The 21,017-nt window shown below is 40.5% G+C and overlaps 1 protein-coding gene across 1 annotated transcript; it reads right to left on the bottom strand.

Moving 5' to 3' along the window:
• Positions 1-130: 130 nt before the first annotated feature.
• Positions 131-18,450, bottom strand: LOC121959197 (serine/threonine-protein kinase BRSK1-like). The gene is made up of 19 exons (XM_042508418.1): positions 17,175-18,450; positions 15,746-15,840; positions 15,431-15,516; positions 14,863-15,003; positions 13,629-13,745; positions 13,349-13,382; positions 12,831-12,899; positions 12,528-12,674; positions 11,482-11,513; positions 11,159-11,323; positions 9,799-9,896; positions 8,393-8,546; positions 8,219-8,279; positions 4,909-5,539; positions 3,976-4,024; positions 3,741-3,864; positions 3,202-3,412; positions 1,979-2,065; positions 131-1,587 (listed from the first exon to the last, which is right to left on the bottom strand). The coding sequence occupies exons 1-19, from the start codon at positions 17,257-17,259 to the stop codon at positions 1,373-1,375; spliced, it is 2,601 nt and encodes an 866-aa protein (XP_042364352.1). The 5' UTR covers positions 17,260-18,450; the 3' UTR covers positions 131-1,372.
• Between the last annotated feature and the right edge of the window lie 2,567 nt (positions 18,451-21,017).

The following is a 21,017-nucleotide window of genomic DNA, read 5'->3' as shown; positions in this document are numbered from 1 at the left end:
TTGTTGGTGAACACTGAAGTGAGGAGCACGGGGGGGTTAGGAGACTCTTCGCTTGCTTCCCATTTTGAAGTTCAACAAGGAATTGACATCACAAGCCTTTTCAGGTCCGGCATTATGAGAATGTCCATTGATGAATTTCCTCTTTTTTTTTTTGTTGTTTTGTTTTGAGTCAGTACATGAATACTATGGCATTAGGAGACAAGCTTGACGAGAAAGGTGGCGTCTGTTTGATCCACAGGCCAGGAATGCTCTTCTCATTCAATCTGGGCACAAACAGCTGTGATGAGGTTCATGGAACTATTCACGCATAGTTTTTTTTTTTTTTTTTCTTCTTCATATAGTAATGTTCATATTTCTGTTCAAATCAAAAAATACTTTTCTCCAGAGCAACAGGGGTCCAATGCGGAAAATCGTCGGTGCATTGTTTCATATTGTCTCTGAGTAAAAAGAAAATACAAAAGAATCAAAACTTTGAAATGAACGCCTTCTTTAAAAAAAAACGAAACAAAAAAAAAAAAATCCCCTCTCCGACACTGTTTTCAGTTAGTCTTTACTGCTCATCACTGTGCTACTAACATCCTCAAAAGAAATGTGTAAACAATAAATAAAAACTAAATAAAAAAATATGTTGTTTTTTTTCACATTCACTTACTTAGCTTACTTTGTTGGTTTTCTTTACCTCGGGAGAAGACGCCGCTGGGATTCCAGGACGTCGTCTCTCCTGAGAAAATCAGGACCTTTTTGTTTCAGCTCGTCACCGCTCGGTGAAGCGGGAGCAGGTTGCTAACTCTTAGGTTTCATCTGCTGCGATACATCTATTATTTCTTTCAGTATGGATTGGCAATTGCGTGTTGATAATGATATGAGCGGTTAATTTTAATCTTGAGAACCGTCACAAGACTGTTACTTCTTTTTGGTGTCAGATACTGTATTATGATGATATGGTAGGCTAGCCTATCTGATCGTTTCAGCATCCTTTAGCAGGCTGATTTGCTAACTGGCATGCACATTAGCACTTCAAAATTCCTAGTTTGATCTGTGAAGCTGTATCTATGATGGATACCAAACTGCTCATTCACATATTTTTTGTTTTTTTCATTAAAGGGTGATTCCTTAACACTTCATCTCATTTAAGGGTAGGAATCCTGGTGATCCAAACGTTGGTAAAAAAAATAAATTAAAAATTAAAAAAAGCATGACGGGGGGGGAAGAGGGGGGAGGCTCAATCCTTGCTAGGGTCAAGCACCTTCAATAACTTAGTCAAGGAAGAATAGGAGTCGCTCATGGCTTGCAGGGATACTTGGAGATGAAGTTGCGCTGTCTTCTGTCCGGTGTGGTTCAGGCATCCTGCTGCGCGGTCTCGCTTTCTATCCTACGGTTGGGATTGGGTTCCGTTGGAGGACAGCAGTCGGGTTCTCTCTTTCGCCGAGCCTCTGCGCTGCAGAACTCCTCCGCTGCCTCCTATGCCTCCGCCATCTGCACGGTCGCCCCACTCGCACCTGTCGCCCCCACCCTCCGAGCGCCTCGAGTTTTGGCGGGTGGGGGTCCCGTGGGGTCGACCGTTCTTCTCATCTGGGAAGGGATCAGGAGAGGAGAACAGGAAAGTGAGTATCGGTGTGTACATACAGTAGTCCTCTCTCACTGACAGAAGGGAACAAGACACTGCCTCCTTCATTATTTTATGTATCAAGTCCATTTTTCATCACACATGCTTACAGGAATTTTTATCCTTTCGAGGGCACTGTAAGGAAAAAAAAAAGTTGTTTGAATATGAGTATGCATTTAGTCTGAAAGTCGGTGTGGGAGCAGCATTAGCAGCACCACCCTCTTGTGTAAATACTTTAACATGTTTCCAGCACATGAAAAAGAAGTGCTGGTTATGTGGTTATAAGACTGCACCAAGAACAAAGTCAAAGGTGAAAGTTGCTAAATGTTTCCGTCCGGTGGGTGCACAAGTGTGTGAAAGCAGTCTCACCAGATAGGGCTTGCACCATGGGTTGATCATGGGAGCTGAGAAGCTGGGCTTGAATTGTTTCCACCACTCGTCTGAACCTGCGACTCGGACCTGGAGATGCATCAAGGAAGCACGTATAACGCGATACCTTCAGAACTTTGAGTAGCAAAACCTTAATTCTGCTTTTTTAAGATATTTTTTTAAAATGTGGTCAAATAGGCCACTGACTTATCAGATGTCAGTGCTCAATTCTACATAAAGTACGGCCTTAAAATTAAAAGAAACAAATTTATGCTGTCATTTCAGAAATGTCTTGCCGAAGATTAAGAAAATGAAATCGATTCAACTCCCACATCTGTCCGTTTACTTTTGACAAGCTCAGATTGTTATTATAAGTGTCTGACAGCGTTATGTAAGGGCCCTAGACTCCTGTGTGTCTGCGGGAGTGTGATTTTTGCTTCAATTTTCCAGTCACTTTTGTGTGTTTGGTGTGTGCCTGTCGTGTTTTGGTTTGGTCTCTCCTTTGTTCTCCTCTCACCTCTTGTCTGCACTCCTTCTCTCTACACACCTGGTGGCACTGATCAATCTACACCCCTGCCTGCAATCAAGCCTGCAAGCTGCAAGAGAGCTCGACAATCATTCCCTGCCAGATTGTTTCCGAACGCGATCAGTATCGACACAGGTCCGGCTCTGTTTCAGATCTTATCCGTTTTTTGCCCGCCTGCCTGTTTGCTTTTTACTTTGCTAAGACCCATTTTGTGCTCTCTGCCTGGACTCCAGCCATCCCGTCCACACCTCCAGCCAGAGAAAACCACAGAAACACTTTTTTTGTCTAACATCTGTCTGTTTGTCTTAAGCCAGAAATCAACCTTTTTTGTTAAGGAGTAAGATCCTTTTTGTTTAAACCAGAAACGGCACCAAAATTGCCATCGCCGGTTCCACCAGACTCCATTCAAATACAGTAGTTTTAGTGCGTATAGAGCCAGCGTATTTTCACATCTAAGTGGATGAGTGAAGGGGTTGATTTCAACCTAACCACAGTTGACGATTGTTTGAATTGTACGAGTAATCAACAGCAACGTGGAATTTTCATAGCTGATGATTTCAAATCAACTAAAATGTAGTAGATTCAAGGACAAATTTCAATTTCTAAAATAAATCTACCTTCTACCTATTACCAAAATATTAATAGTTCTGGATATTAATTCAATTCCTAAATAAAATGGTTGAATCCCGGCTCTGCTTGCCTGAAATGAGGGTGAACGTCACGCTGTAGATCCCCGTCTCCCTCCTTCCCTCCCTCTCGCTCCTCTCCCTGTCTCGCTCCCTCTCGCCTTCGGAGAAAGCAATGTCCACCTGGAACTTGACGGGCTTCTGGAAGACGGAGGGGCCGCCGGAGGACTTGTACTCGGCCCGAAAGCTGGTCTGCGAGAGGACGCTGTGACTGAGCGACGGGATCTGTGTGGTGGGGAGACAGAGAAGAAGCAGAGAGACCGACAGACTTACGAGGCGGGAGAGGTACGGGGATCAACGTGAGTATAGGGAGACAAAGGGTGAGGGTGAGGAGAGGAGAGAAAGAGTGAGCCATTGGTGAAAGCAAAGTGATCCGTCAACGTGCCACGAGTGAGCAAGATTGAAATCAAGAGAAAACTGAAATAATGAAAAGAAATGAAGTGCGTACAGTATGAAAGTGAAGTCCTTACAGCTTTGACAGTGAGCGCCATGCTTTCTACGAGCCAGCTTTGACAGTGAGAGACGTGAAAGACAGAGCACATCAGATACTCACAGACAGGAAGGCGTGGACGATGTCTGCTTTGACGGAACTCAGAGGTTTGTCTCTGATCACCACGAAGATCTGCTCCTCTTTCTCCAAGCCGATGAAGTTCCCAAACCACGACTTCTTAGCCAGCCTGGTGGCCAGACAGGAAATACACAGTAGGAACAAATACAGAGAAAACATCCCAAAACACACTTCAAAACAAGTGACACCTCAGCAATTTATCTCAAGGAGTGTGACTTACTCGGGGCTGGACTCTGGTGTTAGACTGGACATGTCTTCTGACGTAGGAACTGTAAGAGACGACTCACAATTAAAGGGACAGTTCACCCCAAAATCAAAAATATATATTTTTCCTCTTACCTATAGTGCTATTTATCAATCTGGATTGTTTTGGTGTAAGATACAGAGTGTTGGAGATATCTGTAACAGTCCACCATGGACTCTGCACTTCCTGTTTTATTTTGTTATCTCTGGTGCTTCCTTAACTGTTTACGAAACCGTCCATTCACTCACTCATGATTCTCTATGCAGTGTGCATTAAAAAGCGAACTATATAGGGGAATGACTGATCGAGATTTTGGACACGACGCTGGAATTTTCTTCCTCCTGAAATACACAAATGCATTGCATTGTGGTATACGGGAGTAAAATGTAGGGTGCATCATGTAAATGAAACTGCTCACGACAACGTCTGTAGATCATCTTGAGTAACGGGTCATGATTTCTGGAAAGAGACACTGCAGATGAGTTTTTAAAATGTATTGTTGATGCCTTGAGCACCTCACGCCGAATGTGACATTTCTATGACCGATCCCGCTAACACTCTGCAGTTCACACCAAAACAATCCAGACTGATAAACAGTAATACAGGTAAGAGGATTAATATGTATTTTTGATTTTGGGGTGAACTGTCCCTTTGACATTAACATTTTTGTACAATATTAGATCTTTAGCTGTAAATCAGAGGAAAATAATCATTTAGATGTAATTCATTGTCAATACAGAGATCTGCAATACTCTATGCTGGAGAGGAAAAATATTTTTTCAGTGTTAGAACAGAAGAACATTTTTAAAACGGATAACTTTCTTTAGCTTTGTTGTTTCACACCTTTTCCAATAGATAAAATAATGGCGTAAGTCCCAATCAATAGTGAGGTAAACACACAAAACTCACCTTGCAGTTTACGGCGATGGAAACGGGGCGAACCCAACAGGTTGTTCTTGAAAGAATTGAGGCGGGTCCTCCAGTGGGCGGAGCTGCTGGCTGCCATGCCGCTTCCCCCTCCAGGACTGGAGGGCGGGGTCAGCGAGAGTGAGCCCACCCCTCCCCCTCCCTCCGCCCGCGAGGAGGACGAGGACGAGGAAGAGGAGGGCGGGGTGGAGGAGGGGTGGTGAGGGTGGTGGACAGGGGTGCCCAAAGGTGTGGGCAACGGAGAGCCCTGGGGAGTTACCTGCGGCACAGAGTGGGCAGAGTTTGGGTAGAAGCTCTTAGTCACTGACTTTAGGACAGAGGACGAGGGGAAGAAGAAACGAGGGATGGGTGACAGGAGCGGAGAGGGGGAGGGTGAGCGGGAGGATGGGTTGTGCAGAGGCAGGGATTTGATGGGCTGCAGATGGGGTCGGTCTGCCGGTCCTTTGGTGGGCAGGGTCTGGGTCTTTGGGTTGGGGGGAGCTTTAGGCTTGTCATGAGCCCGTGCTGAGCGAGGAGTGGTGGCGTTTCCCTGTTTGGGCTCCTTTGTGAGGGGGGTAGCGGTGGCAGAGGTGACGTCTGATTGGCTGAAAGTGAAGACGGGGCTTTGATAGGACTGGAGAGTGGGTTTGTGGGGTGGGGGGGGTGGGGTGGGAGAGATGGATAACAAGAAAGAGAGGGGATGGAACATGGAGAAAGGATGGAAATGAATATCATGCTTCATGACAAAAGAGTGCATCTTGTGAGCAGTGAAAGTGTTAAATGCCATATTACAAGTGCTAAAGCTTTCATTTTCGCCTTCTAGTCTTTGGCGCCATTTGTATCTTATGAGAGTGAGTGTGTAGTGGCAGCAGTGACAGGGTTAAAAATGCAGTGACAAAGGACAGTGGCAGTGAAGTTGTTACTGTTCAGTGTTTGCTGGCAGTTAAGGTTCAATAATTTACCACATATAGACAGTTTTAATGCAGTTTGGAAACACTGAGCAAATACGGAAAGCAAATTATCCCATAAACCCAAATTAATCATCTCATTTAAACATTCTATTGTACATAAAACTAGTTCATGCATGGTAAGGAAGAGAAGTGACATGAAGACAGGAGAAAAATGACACAAAAACCTCCTGCTGGGTGAGAAATTGAATCTGAGGAACTGCTGTTGTGGTGATGTGTAAGAATGACTAAGAAGCTTGATAAATGGATATTTTAGGGAATTGTGAAGTGTGGTTAGAAATTTTAAAGCATTTTAATGCCCGGGTGGGCCATACCATCAAAAACATGTTTTGTTATAATTATCACAGCATACCAAAATAGATCATTTACAATCTAATCAGCAAAACAATCCAAATTTGGCAAACAACCAACAAAAAATGATGTTTCACAGTATTTAAGATGAAATTCTTAGCAACATATTGGTAAAAAAAATAGTAATCTGGCCTTTAAGCCATATGAACTGTGGTACAACATGTTGATATAGGCATATTGCCACAAAATGTATGAAGTAAATATATTACTGAATTATTGCCTAATCCAAGATTTATGTCAGCAATACTTTAAATTATCAAACTTCAAATTGTTAACAGTACTATCAATAACCTGGCTTTGTTGTCCTTACTGTATGTCTATTTCCATATATGTACATTGAGAGCACAAAAAACAGAGTCACATTTCATAAATGTGTACGCACTTATTTGGCCTTTAAAGCTCAGTCTAATTGTGCTGATTCTAACTGTTATAATGGCCTAAATATGAGCACAACAAAGTGCCCCAGGATTGAGTCATAGCTCCAGCAAATGAGTTAGCATTTTAGCACTCCTGGAAGTCAACGGGTTTTTAAGTTAGATGCCTAAAATAAGTTCTGTTAACACAAACCGAGGAGACTTTCACTTTTTGTTCTTTTGCATTAAAAATGTCAATAAATATCCCACTTTTGAATAGAAGGCAGTTGCCATAAGGTAGTTCAATGACACTACAAAGCATCATCATGTCATGTGACCGTAGTGTAGTTAGTTTATAGCCTAATGTTAGCTTTTTAATTCTGAATTTCTGCTTCAAAATTATAAGTTTGTGAGGACAATCTTGCTGACTATAACATGTGAGTGTAACAGAGGCAGTTCACAATTGTTCAAATGTGTCTTAAAACAACAGTCAGGTCCCCATATAAACATTATACAGGCTGTCTGTCCCTTCTGTTTACCCACATTCCCCACTCCTCCTATGTCCTCCATGTCCCCACTTTGCTTCTCTGTGTAGGTGTGTGTGTCGTTCCTGACTTCACCGTCACCTGCTGGCAATCAGCTCATCACCACTGAGTATATCAACAGCAGCTCTTCTCCCACTCAGTGCCAGGTTGTTGTTTCAGTCTCAATGGTAGCTTTGTTCAGGGCTCTTCTCTAATAACTCTCCTAGTAGATACCACTTGTGTCCCTGCCTGCCAGCTCATTCCCTCTGCTTACTTTGCCACCATGCCCACCAGCCGTTCACTCACCTTGGTGATCTCCCACTTCAGTAATTTATCTACCTCCTGCTCTGCATTTAGGTTCACTTACAACAATTCTTATCAGTTTTTGCTTTCTGTAATCGTTCCTCCCATTAAGAGAGTCCCTGTTCTGTGTAAAAAATGCTGAAGTTTATCTTACATTAACATGGAGCTTCTTGGACTGTGTTTCATTGCTGAGCTGCAGTAGAGGGACAATAACACAAAGAGGGAATACTAAACTAAAAACATTGCCCATTCTAACAATAAAAACAGTGAGCGACTCATCAGGTTGTGGCGAGTGACTGCACCACACAGACACATACAGACATCATCTAATGATGTGTTTTTGCACTGTGCTCCACTAAAACATGTATTTACCAGAACAGACTGGACTAGGGCTGCTACTAAGGATTACATTCATCATGGATTACTCTGGTGACTATTTCTTTTGATGAACCAATTAGTTGTTTGGTCTGTAAAATGTAAGAAAAATGTGATCAAAGCCCAAGATAAAGTCCACACTAAACTGAAAACACTGTGAGTTTGGAGCTGCATTAGGAAGGGATCATCAGTGGCCAGCATAAACTGGTGGATAACAGCTTTCAAAGCTCATATGTTCACCTGACTATTGTTTTAAGAGGAACTGGGAAAATAAATTGAACTTTACAAGGTTACAGGGGAGAGAAAAATCATATAAATTAATGACAAAAATGCAGTTTTTTATAATGCATGCTTGCATCATATTCAAAGATAGTGCAGGTAATAAAAGCAGCACATTGTTTGTGTGCAGTTTGTTAAAAGTTGGCCATCAGGCCCTTACCCTGGGACTGCTAAGAGGGCTGGAGGACAGACCAGTTGAGGCTCCGCTGACTGAGCGAGACCTGTCGCAGAGACCAACAGGAGTATAACCAACAAGAAACCGTGTGCGACGAATGTAGTTTTGGTGTGCAATATTTAGTGTGTTCTGCATATGTGTAAGCACAATATAGTGTACCTCTGGCTGTGTGCAGCTGTGTCCAGGGCCCTGCGAGGCGGGGTGGGTGACCCCTGTTCGGTGACACTCAGCACCTCCAGGCTTTTCCTCTCGGGGCGACAACGGCCGTGGCGCGTCAGCATAGGAGAGTCAACACGCTTTCGAGGAGGGTCTGCTGTTAAACACCAACATACAGGTGCGAGGATTCACCAACATCAGTTCAAAGCTTATGTTATAGCTACATGTTTTAAACAGCGTTACATATGATGAGGTGCTACCATAAAGAAACAGGACCACTCCCAAAAAGATTTCTTTCTCCTGAAAATATTGTGTAATGAATAGTTTTGATGCAAACATTATTTACTTCATAATGAATCTGTATAGTATTTAATTTGTATTGTGTTTTTTTCTCCTGTAATTAATTACAAATATTTCTGTATCTTTTTATTGCTTTTTTATTGCTATTATTTTTTATCTATACCTTTTTTAACCATTATTATTTTTATTTAATTATGTATGAATTGGGGTTTTTTTTTACACTTTGATAAATGTGCCTTAAATTGCCCTGACACACAGTATGTAACATATGTAGCTACTGTGGAGGCGGAATCACAGGGATATACATGTATCCTCTTGTGTGAATGTATTTTGTTTATTCCTTACATTTTTTTTGTTTTTTCTATATTTTAATTTTCTGTTTTTTTGTTGAATAATTTGTTCTTTAATATACTTTTACCATCTTATCCTCTTTCATAATATCTACATGTAACTCATGAAACTGTATTTTAGTTTTTTACAGTTTTTTTTCTTATGGACACCATAAAAAGCATGATTGGAAAAAAAAAAAGTCTTCGTCCTGGAAGCGGTATTAAAATGTTTCTCAAACCAAAAAACATTTATCTTATAAACTCTACTGCTTCCTGTTAGTAAGACATGCTGCTGTGTCTTCATCACCCTGCTCCCTGTTGTCACTCTGTCACTATGCATTAATTCTATTTATTTATTTTTTTTGCGTTATGTTGAAAGTGATTTTTTCCACAGGCCTTTGGCTCACTGCACCATCTGTGACTGTGATAAACTTAGCTGGATTTGCACAGACAGAATAGCTGCCCTCTCTCAATCTTGTCCCACAGAGATATCTCGCAGATGTCCTGTGAAGTCTGGTTTGATTATCGTACAAGGCTATTATGAATTACTGTTGGTAAAATGTTGCATGTAGTTCCAGTTAAATACCATCATTTTCTATAACTTTCAGACAAGACTGGAAAGGTTTTTTGCTTACAAAGCCATAATCCCAAAATCCTGGCAGAGGTAATAGGTCCCTGTGTTTAGCACCAGATTTACAGACCGGTACAATCTCAGAATTTGGGGCTGGGAGAAGCGGCTCCCTCCCGTGAGTGGATCCCTCCTGCCCCCTAAAGACTGACCTACGTCATTGCGCGGAGGCAAGTCCTCATCCTCATAGCTGGGGTAGCGCTCTTTTCTGTCCAGCAGTAGGTAATAGATCATCTTCTCCTGGTTTTCCCTGAGACAAACAGAGAGAGAATGACACTCATCAGATGAGTTGTCAAAATTTGGGAATATTTAGAACAATGCAGAAAGGAGTCATTTGATTAGAGTACGTTACCCTGCTAAGAAAGATTTGCAGGTTGTGGCACCACACACACACACACACACACACACACACACACACACACACACACACATCTTCAGATGATGATGAGTTTGTCCACTGCTCCCTACTACAACATATATTAGTCATATATATAAACATATATAGACTGGACTATGGCCGCATCTTCTGATTACATTCACTGCGGATTAATCTGTTGATTATTTCATTTCTATTTTAATTGAATTCTGAAGTTTTTTTTTTCTTGAAGTTCTTTGGTCTATAAAATGTCAGAAAGTTTTGAATAATGTGATCACTGTTTCCCAAAGCTCAAGATAATGTCCACAAATGTCTTGTTTTGTCCATAATCCAAATATGTTCTGTTTACTGCCAAAGAGGATGAAAGAAACCAGAAAATATTCGCAAATAATAAGCTGGAATCACAGATTTTATTGGCTTTTTTGTCTGTTTTTTGAGTTATGATGTATAAATCGCTGCAGAACTTAAAATGGGCACCTAAACACATACTGACTCCTTTCAATACCATCTTCACTACTGTATGTTCAGGAGCTGAATCCTCCAAAGGCTGCAGTAAACTGAATATGTCATAATAACAAACTCAGACGTTTTTGTTTTTTTTTTAGCAAAAACCAGCACGTCATTCGAAGTCCTCAGTACTACTTTGTTGTGACAAGGAGCACCTGACTGCATTACGCCTTTGATATTTGCAAGGCTAGATCACACAGATTTAGTCGATCCACCATCTTGCATGCGTTAACCCTGTGGTGAGTGACTCAGAACAGGAGTTTTACATCGTGGCACGATGGAGAGAAAGCCATATCCTCTCACTGCTTTCAGACGGCACTCAAAATGTCTGTCCACAATACACAGGGGTCAATAAAAATAGGATGCTGAAACTCATTAAGTGCATGACTGAGTGACCAAAATAAACACTAACTCCTGTACACGGCCCTAAACAACAGTCCTGAAATAAATGCATTTGTACAACATATAATATAATATGATTTCTATATGATTCAGTTTTCAGTTCATATCGTCTCATAGCGTGTTTATTGCATAGCTATTTCATTGCATTATTTGTAAGTATTTCTATCTTCTCTGTGACTCTGTGCACTGTGAAACACAGTCATGCTAGGAGTTGAGAAAGTACTTACTCTTCGCATTGCAAATCACGCGTGAGCTTGCCTCGGTCTCGGAAACAACCCAGCGAGTGCATGCTGTCCAACACATCTGGGTCCAGCTCAGTCAGGGACAAGATTCGCCTCACACACACTCGCCTGGGAGGAGGCTGCTCGGGACATGGCTCATTACGACCACCCCTGGGAGCCACACACACACACACACAACAACAATGAAATACAACACAATGAAACACACATGGATGACACAGATAGACTGTACATGATTACTATGCAGCATCACTTTAAATTAGTATTCCATTCAGCAGTCAAGTATGTAAAAATGAACGTATACTCACAGATACCAGGCGTGTTTCTGGATGGCCTCTAGCTGCAAAGGGTGACAGGGCAGATGGGGCCATTAGTGTCTACAGTCTGTTAACAGCCAGATGGCCGCAGAGCTGCGCAGTATAAACACTTCGCACCAGACACTTTTCTTAGCACGCACGACACAGTTCTGAATATTGCACATTAAAATAACATTTTTTTTGCGATGTTTCTGTGTTTTTGTGAAAATAATAGAAAGTTGTGTATCATTATGTGTGCTGAAGAAATGTCATTGAACCAGTAATTAACGTTATTCTGGCAGTTAACACTGAAATTGTCCCAAATACATGAAAAACTTCTCCACATGTGACATTAAAGGGGCTTCATGTGATAGTCAGAGCATTAATATGGCCGAAAACAACTATTTGCTATGATAAAGTTGAGTAATGCTGCTCTGAGCAGAGGATGGAGCCACACTCCCTCTGTGTGTTATAATGCGAGCTTCTCTGTTCTTTGTTGTGGTGTGCCATACATGCATGTTAGTGCATGTGAGTCCCCGTGTGTGTATCCAATTGCTTAGCAGACCCATTTTACCATCAAGATTTGATCTATTTGGTCTGATAACATTTAGAGAGTCTACAGGAGAAATCATAATATCTAAATCCAAATTAGCAGAGGGCTAAAGTGGAAGTTAGCTGCTGGGCTGGCAAAAGTCTCTAGTGCGCTTGCTCTAAGGACCCAACGATGGAGAAGATCCGGGTAATTTCATACTGGGGAAGTTAAACTTTTTCTCAGCGTCCTGTGTCACTGAGGAACTTTGATAGAGATGAACAGTCTCCAACACTGTATCCAGTTCTCTTTAGACATCCATGGACCCACGGCAATAAAATTCACCGTTGCATAGTGTAAGTGCGTGCGGATTCTCTTAGCATTGCAGTTGTCTTTTCTTAAGTCCTCATGAATTTTCCCTCACACCTTTCACAAAAGTGTTTAAAAAAAGGCATATGCTGACTATTCGACCGTAGCCCAGGTGTTTAGTCTGCATTCCAATCCCCCGTGTACAAGCACTCTCTCATACCGTGAGCCTCTTTTCAGGGTTGACCTCAATCATGCCCTTGAGCAGGGACTGGCAGTCCGGGGGGATGAAGTGGGGCATGTGGAACACCCCGCTCTTCACCTTCTCCAGGAGCTGGCGTAAATTGTCATGGTCAAAGGGCAGGGCACCCTGTAGGAGAGCAAGAGAGTGAGGAGGGGGAGGAAAAACAGCCATGATGAAAAATAAACTTGGCTTGAAAAGGGGGAATTAAGACCTGCAAATGCATGAAGGGGAATTGATAAAAGACCCAAACTGTAATTGTGAAAACAGGAATGAAAGACTTACCACCAGTAGAGCAAAAAGGATGACCCCACAGCTCCACACATCTGCTCTCCGCCCATCATATTTCTCCCCCTGCCGAAGACACAATCCGCAACAATAACACACTGACTATACAAAAACACAAATGAGCCACGCTGATTGATTAAATTCCCTTAGATACTTTCATTTTATTCAAGTCTTATCCAAGAAACACTTGATAAACACTGTAATCCATTCTAATCCAGCTCTTAGTCAATCTCAGTCCAAAACACAGTGAAACCATAATTTTTAATTGATAAAACTGAATAATATCCTGTAGTGCCTGCATTAATCACTATAGATGAATGTGCTTTCTCAAAAACAGACTGGTGTCAGACTGTATATCCCAGTAAAGGATCTTAAAATCATTTTTATGACTTTGAAACAATTAGTGATATCTTGGTGTTTAGCTCAAGTAACGATGTATTTGCCACTAAATGAATAATTAATTGACATCATTTGCTCATTGATATTTCAGGTACCAACATTTGAAGAGCACTTACCCGTATAACTTCAGGACAAGCATAATGTGGGGATCTATAAATGAAAAAAATGAAAGAAACATCACTATCCATACAATTCTGGAAGATTTAGCAGTAATAGTTGTTATAGTCAAACTTGATGCTGTTTAAAGTCTAGTTTCTGTGGCAACTAATGCACTTTTTATCGTGAAGAAACATATGTAATATGCATAGATTTACATTATTCTTGAAATGCAAAATATGAGCCTTTTTTATGTGTGTGCACATTATTCATGAATGCACTCACGGATTCCGTACTCACCCACAGCTGGTCTCTAACAGACTGTCTCCCACCTGTAGGGAGGCCATGCCAAAGTCTGCGATACGGATGTTATTCTTTTCATCCAGGAGCAAGTTCTCAGGCTTCAGGTCTCTGTGACTGCACAAATAAAACACATACTGTGAGACAAAGCTGGTGCTTCAGCTTAATTTACACCTAAGGTCACGTGTAGGATTTGCAGGGATATATTGGCAGATATGAAATATGATATAATAAGTATACTTTAGTGTATAATCACAAGAAAATAAGAATTGTGTTTTCATTACCTTAAAGTTTATATCTGTGAGTTTATATTTGTGAAAGATATATATTGTTTATGTCTACATAAGGAGTGGGTCCTCGTTGGCGGGGTCCGTTACATTGCACCGCTGTGTTTCTACAATAGCCCAGAACAGACAAACCAAACACCGGCTCTAGATTTTTCCATTGGCCACCATAGTTAGCCGCCCCTTTGCGACATGCTCAACACCATTGAAAAAACACTGATGTCTAATATGAAACCGCTTTATTCAGTGTTTTGCTGGTTTAAATCGCAAAGTGTGTTTGTTTTAGAGAGGAAAAGACCTCAGTGTATAATTCAGCTCTCAGTAACAACCTCCTGAATGTCTGGATCTCAAGTTATCACAGAAAAATGGTGAGCCCAATAATAGGTGCTGGGCTAGCGGCACATATGTGAGGAGCCGAACAGCATCAGGAAACACTGATGTTTTCATATGAAATGGCTTCATACAGTGTTTTTACTGGTTTAAATCATCTGATGTGTTTGTTTTGGAGATGAAGAGACCTCTGCGAATAATTTGGGTCCTGGTACAAACATCCTGAACAATGAACACTGAGTGTATCCTAACCAGGAGTTAATGCTTGGTGCATGGGAGAACTTTCAGCTTGCTGCAATGTATGATCTTAACCACTAGATGCCGCTAAATCGTATGCACTGCTAATTTAACTGTGGCTTTAATATTGGTTAATGCGACACAACAAGTTTTGCTACTCGTTACTTGACACACTGTCACAAAAAGGCAATTAGTCCACATAAAAAGTGAGGACGTGCCTGCAAACATCAAGTCAGTATTGAAGAGGAGTGTTTAGGATACATTTTGATGTTACTGACTAAGGCAGCTTGTGACTTATTCTGCCATGACACATCAAATTCGCATCGATTCTTCATTGTTTAAAGAGTTTAATTTAAGAACCACTGCTCTCTGCAAAAACCAACCAGATGGAATGACTGTGGCAGAAATCCAAAGCCGAGATGATCTGCCTGAAGAACTTCCTGGCCTCTTTCGGAGTCAGCCGGCCCTTCTTTACCAGGTAGTCAAAAAGCTCTCCTCCTGACACATGCTCCAACACCAGGTACCTGTCCACACACGGGGACAACAGTGTGATTGAAAACGTTTACCTAAATTGAGAAAAGGCCAGTCTTAAAAGTGTGAGATATTAATTTAGGATGTTGGATTCTAGCATTGCAATACTGAGATTTTGTAATTTCTTTTTAGTATGTTGTCACTTTCAACCTGCCTGTCTACTCTGACAGCTGCTTTACATCAGCGTTAAAGCATTTTGGCAAGTATTTTCCCTCAAGATAGATCAAAAACTTTTCAGAATAATTGCAGGAGATGGAGTGAAAGTGAGAATTAGAATGATGAGAGCAGATTAATATAGTTCTTAGAGTAATATTTATACCCATCCTGCTCCAAAGTTCAGTATTCAGCACCAAAGAAAGAGAGCATGCAGACTGCACTCAGCCCGACTATGAGGCTCTTTTGAATGCAGAGGGAACTCACAGGTATTTGTTATTCTCGTAAACATCATGCAGCTTCAACACATGCGGATGCTCAATCAGTTTCAGAATGGCAATCTCCCTTTCAACCTGGTTAAAGAGAAGAAACAGATGTACGGAAAAAGAGATGAAGATAGTAAAGCAGAGCACACAAGCCACTCAGTCATTTCTGAAGCAACAGAACGGGGATTAATATCTGAACTAATACAGAAGTTATATATAGAGAATATGGAGCAGTTTGTGTACAGCATAGCACATCTTGCTATGTACAAAATTAGCATTATCGTGACTGCAACAACCGCGACGCGTCACACTGTACCTTCATCAGGACTGACTCAGACAGCTTCTCTCTGTTGACTATTTTGATCGCTACCTTCTGACCCGTAATACAATGGACCCCGAGCTTGACCAGTCCTGAAAGACGCAATGAATGAGACAAAAATAAGAGACAGACAGGCATGACAGAGGCATCTACAACAGTGGCTCTCAACAACAGGGGGTCCTGAGAAAATGAGGATTAGTTTATTTTCACAATTTCAAAGTCCGTTATTATTCTCATTTTCAGGGTCATACTTGTATTTTGTGTTTTTACAAAAAACACAGTATTTTTCTTATGTTGTCTGCCTGGATGTATCTGTATTCACCCTCTTTTCACCCTCGTATAACTGTGACATCACAAATTCACAGAAATCCAGATGGCTCATTTAAAGGCACCAGTTTCTGAATACGGACTGTTTACATTTCTCAGTAGAGTATTTTGATACTTTCACAGTATTTATATAGCCCTTCTAAATGTTTAATATTAAATAAGACATGGAACTCTGACTTTTTACAATATGGGACCTTTAATTCATTATAAAAGGGAGCTCAATGTAAGTAAGAGTCATAAATGTTACTATTTCTTCTCAACTGTAATTTTTATTTTTATTAATCTATCCTTTATTTTCTAGATTATTGATTAATTATTTTGTCAACAAAATGTCATAAAGTATTATATATATTAAAATATTTCTGAGCCTATGTCAGGGTTGGAAATTAAACCAGCCACAAACAAGATGCTGGTAAAATATGCAAGTGGCTACTAGATTTGCTCTTCTTACCAGAAAAAAGAAACAACAACAAAAAACAAATGGCAATCTACTGAGTGGCTGGTAAATTTTGGAATCCACCTGCCACTGTGTTCATTTCCAACCCTGAAGGTGTCGTCTTTAAATGGTATGCTTTATCTGACCAACAGTCCAAAAATCCAGATCAGTTCAATTTATTATCATGTATGAAAAAGATATCCATTAAAATATCTTACAAAACTGAACCAGATTTAAAAATATCAAAAATTATACTATTTATCATGACCAGAAACTGTGAAATATTGTTATTTTGAGTGAAGGGAGGGTCATGCATGTTCAAGAAAAACATTTGTAGCTATGGAGAGGGTCATGATATATCGAAAAAAACAAAACATATCACACCCCAGAACCCCCTCCCTCTCTGATAAATACAGTACAGTCCCTAATGAACATCTTGTTGTGGCTCTAGATTGAAGCTACAGAATACTAATCTTAATCATATCATTCAACTAAAATCTTTTCCGATGAGGGTCCCTGACTGAAATCTTGTAAAAATGGGGCTCCATGACCTCATGTGTATCAAATGTAGGGGTCCTTGACATGACAAAGGTTGACAGATCTACATGATACATTTCCACATGAAACGGGCTAATAGTTTAAAATCCAGTTTGGTGTACTCACCTGTCTGTCCCTTCCCCAGAGTTTTTTCCAGTCGGTAGGGCCCAACATATTGAGCTGACTGACTCAGAGACAGTTCCTTACTCATACTGCTCTTACTGAAGGCTAATACACTACTACTACTACTACTACTACTACTACTACTGCACAGTTGTTATTGCAATTACTGTGATATTATACAGCTTATACAGTTATTGTGGAATATAAGATGGTGCTGAACTTAGAAGGAGGACTGCCTTTTTATTTCAGTGACAACACTGAAGGTGTAAAAAAAAAAAAGCACTGGTGCTGATTTACAACATCTGGATGATAAATAAACATTCTTCACCTAAACCTGGTTAATACACTAAATATTTATGTTCTGAAGCGCATTAAACATGTATAACGTTGTTATTTAACAAAAAAAACAACAACAGCTTGCTAGTGATGGATTAAAGCAGAGAAACTGAGATGACAGCAAGTTACTAGGTGGTTTTATGCGTTAAATACTGACCCTAAAGATAAACATGACAAGCTAGGCTAACTAAACTCCTGTACATTAGCTTATTTGTACGTGTATGACGTTAACTATATATGACGGTTAGTAAGAAAATTATCGCGGAGTAACGTTATATAGCAAAGTGTTTTCACGCCTGCTGCAAAGATTTATGTCCTTTGCTGGTTGTGTCCACCGACAAAACGTCAAATACGTCAAGTGGATGTTAGCACTGGAAATTAAATCAGTTTTATTCTCTCTGTCAGGCCTGTTTTACAGGTGCAACAACATGCTATTTTAGCCTCGCCGCCGCTCTCCCACACAGCAGCGAGGCTAGCTTTAGCTTCAACGCCTGGACCAACGGCCGTCTCGCTCGCGCCGCCTGTCAAAAAAACCGACACCTCCTGAAGTTTCTGGGCATCGCCAAACGGTAAGATTCATCACACGGCCGCCGCATTCTCGCAATATTTCGAGGTGAAACGCGTATTCTTAGCAAAACAACCATCTTTAGCGTAGACCTCCCCCTCCCTGTCTCTCCCCGTCTCTCTACATCCCTGCAAGTAGCGGATCACAGCATCTTCTCCTCCTCTCTCCTTTGGCGTGTCCTCCTCCCTCACCGGCGGATACACAGGTAAAAAAAAACACAGATATCCGCAGATCAGCCCGCACTATTATCGACTGCCTGATTCCCCTCCTCACTTCTGATAATAGTTCACGCAGGGTAAAGGCCCCCTGTATTATACTCCCTTCGGTTTTCTTGCCGTAAATCGATATTTTCTCTCTCCTCTTCCTTCCTTCGTCTCACTCGCATCAGCATCCGGGTCCCACTCTCTCTCCATCCACTCTCCTCTCGCCTCTCCTCCTCCGCCCTCCTCCTCCTGCTCCTGCTGATCATCTTCCTCAAAATACGCTTATCTCTGCATTCACCTCAACACTGTGGCCACAGTGTGGGCCCCGAGAGCTGCTGCGGACACCCCCCTCTCTGTTTTTATGGGAGACATTTGTAAACATGGCCAGAGGCAGCGGATGGGACGCTGCTTGACACAGAGGATGCCTCTGGCCTTTTGGAGCCACTGGTTCCCACAGGTGTAATTTATCTTTAGTTAGATTCAATTTAAGGTGCAGCTGGGGAAACTGGGAGCACGCAGCCGTGAAAGAATCATTTGGATCTTTTACCTTAGTGGCAGTAGCAGATAAAAACACAAAATGCACCGTAATTGATGTGTGGAAGTTACTTAAATTAACCCAAATACTTTGCTTAATCCTTTGAAACCTGAGCAAATTGGCTTCAATTCTTTCATAAGCATGGGGAAAAAGCAACGAGCAACTTAAAAATGGCCAAAGAAATAGCAAGAAATAGTAAAAAGTCAAAAAGATTGCATAAATAAACAAGAAAATGACCAAGAAAATGAAAAAGCATATTTTCATTCAGTCCATTTTCCTTTTGTAATATACATTTTAAAGATGATATTTTTAACAAACAGATTTAAAGGTATCCTTTTCTCTTTATTTGTTTGTTTGTTTGTTTTTAAAATAATATGTAATAACCCCAAAGCTATTTTAGGGTATTTTATAGTCACTTTTTTATTTATTTATTTATTTTCATTCGCAGCACCGTTGTTGCAAAGTTGCCCACTGCATTTCCCCCCATGCATTCAAAAAAATAAACTTAATAAGAAATGACCCAGAAATTAGCAAGGAATTGAATGACCTCAAGAAAGTGTTAAAAAAAGTAAATATATATGTTTTTCTGTAACATAATTTTATGTATATAATTAACAGTATTATGAATATTGTTTCTGGACGAAGTTGCTCATTATGTTTTTTCCCTGTGTTAAACCAGTTTCCTCAAGTTTTAAAGGTTTAAATGCTGGTTAAAGGTGTCTGAACGTTGCACAAGAAAACCAATCTCAATCCAGATGTTTAAGAGATACGTAGCTATCATTTTGAGGTATTTGCAGTACTTTTCAAATTAGTATTTTGCACATAAAACGCACAATCAACCCATAGTACATGTATGTAACCTATTGTTATATAGATTAAACTACCCAGCAGTGTGTAATATATTTTAAATTTGCTCCACCTTGACCAGCTATTACATAAACACATGGGCATTCATATGCAATGCATTCATAATAATGAAACAGTAATACAATGAATATTGCACTGTGAAAGGAACCATTTGAGTAGCTTTATTTCTGTACATTTTACTGATAAAATTCTAGGTTTTCTTGTGGGAAGGGCTTTTACTTGAAATGTAGTAGCCTATTTTTGCATTCTGTGTTGATTGAGGGGGTTAATCTAATAAAAGACACATTTTTTCATGTGTGCAGCAAAAGCCAAAGCTGTGCTGTGCTGTAAAATCATAATTGACTTTTTTCATAGCAGACATTTTGTCGTTTCTTAGCAGAAAAGGCACAGGTGACTTTTATAACATTAATGATTTCTGCAGTCAACTGAGCCATCGTTAATGTTATTACTTTCACGTGTGCTTTTCATGCTATGACAAGTCAAAATGTCTGCTGTAAAAAAACATAGTTTAAAGCACATATTTTGCATAGGATGTCTCAGCTCTATTCATTTATTAATAGTTTGTGTTTTTGTAAATTAAATACCTTATGACACAAGATGATACCTCATAGCAGCAATGTCCCGGAAAGTCTCACCAGCAGGCAAGGCTCGTGGGACATTTAAATCTAATTTTTTTTTAAAAATCTGACCATTACACCTAATCATCCAGAGAGGAAATGGAAAATTGTTGGGTGCTGATTTAAACGAATCAAGCAGGGATGACAGTTTTATTTTTTAAAAAAAGAGTAAGTAGGACATTTGAATGTATCATCTGTAAAGTGCCTTGAAAAATCTCTAAAATCTCAATTTGAAATGTTGTGTGTGGGCGGATAATTCCCCAAAGCCCATCTTCATCTGCGCCTAGCTGGTTGATTTACACGCAGCCAGAAGGATTTGTATCCAACTACGGAGCAGAAATAGAAACGGGAAAAACATGCTCATCCTAATATTCTCTGGTTTGTTTGGATGGGACACACATATGAGATCAAGGTACCATCAGCGCAATAATTTTGTGAATCAGTGAATGATATAGTCCATCTACCCTGATGGAAGATAAACAACATTTAAGACAGATACACTCTGAAAAAAAAAATTCTTTGTTTGGTTTTCCCACAAGCGGAAGTTGAAATAAAAGAAGTGAGGCACCAAGGGAGTCCGAGAAGCAAAGCTGCATGGGGGAAGAAAAAGTAGGACGAAATGTCTCAGTCTGCAGCTGTTTTGAGGACATAATAAAGTTTGCCTTATCCATAAACCTTCAATGTACATATACACTTAAGTTTTCTTTTAAAACTGAATATCTG

This window comes from Plectropomus leopardus, chromosome 19, assembly GCF_008729295.1.
Source record: "Plectropomus leopardus isolate mb chromosome 19, YSFRI_Pleo_2.0, whole genome shotgun sequence".
NCBI classification, from domain to species: Eukaryota; Metazoa; Chordata; class Actinopteri; order Perciformes; family Serranidae; genus Plectropomus; species Plectropomus leopardus.
This window is presented reverse-complemented; position numbering and strand designations above follow the sequence as displayed.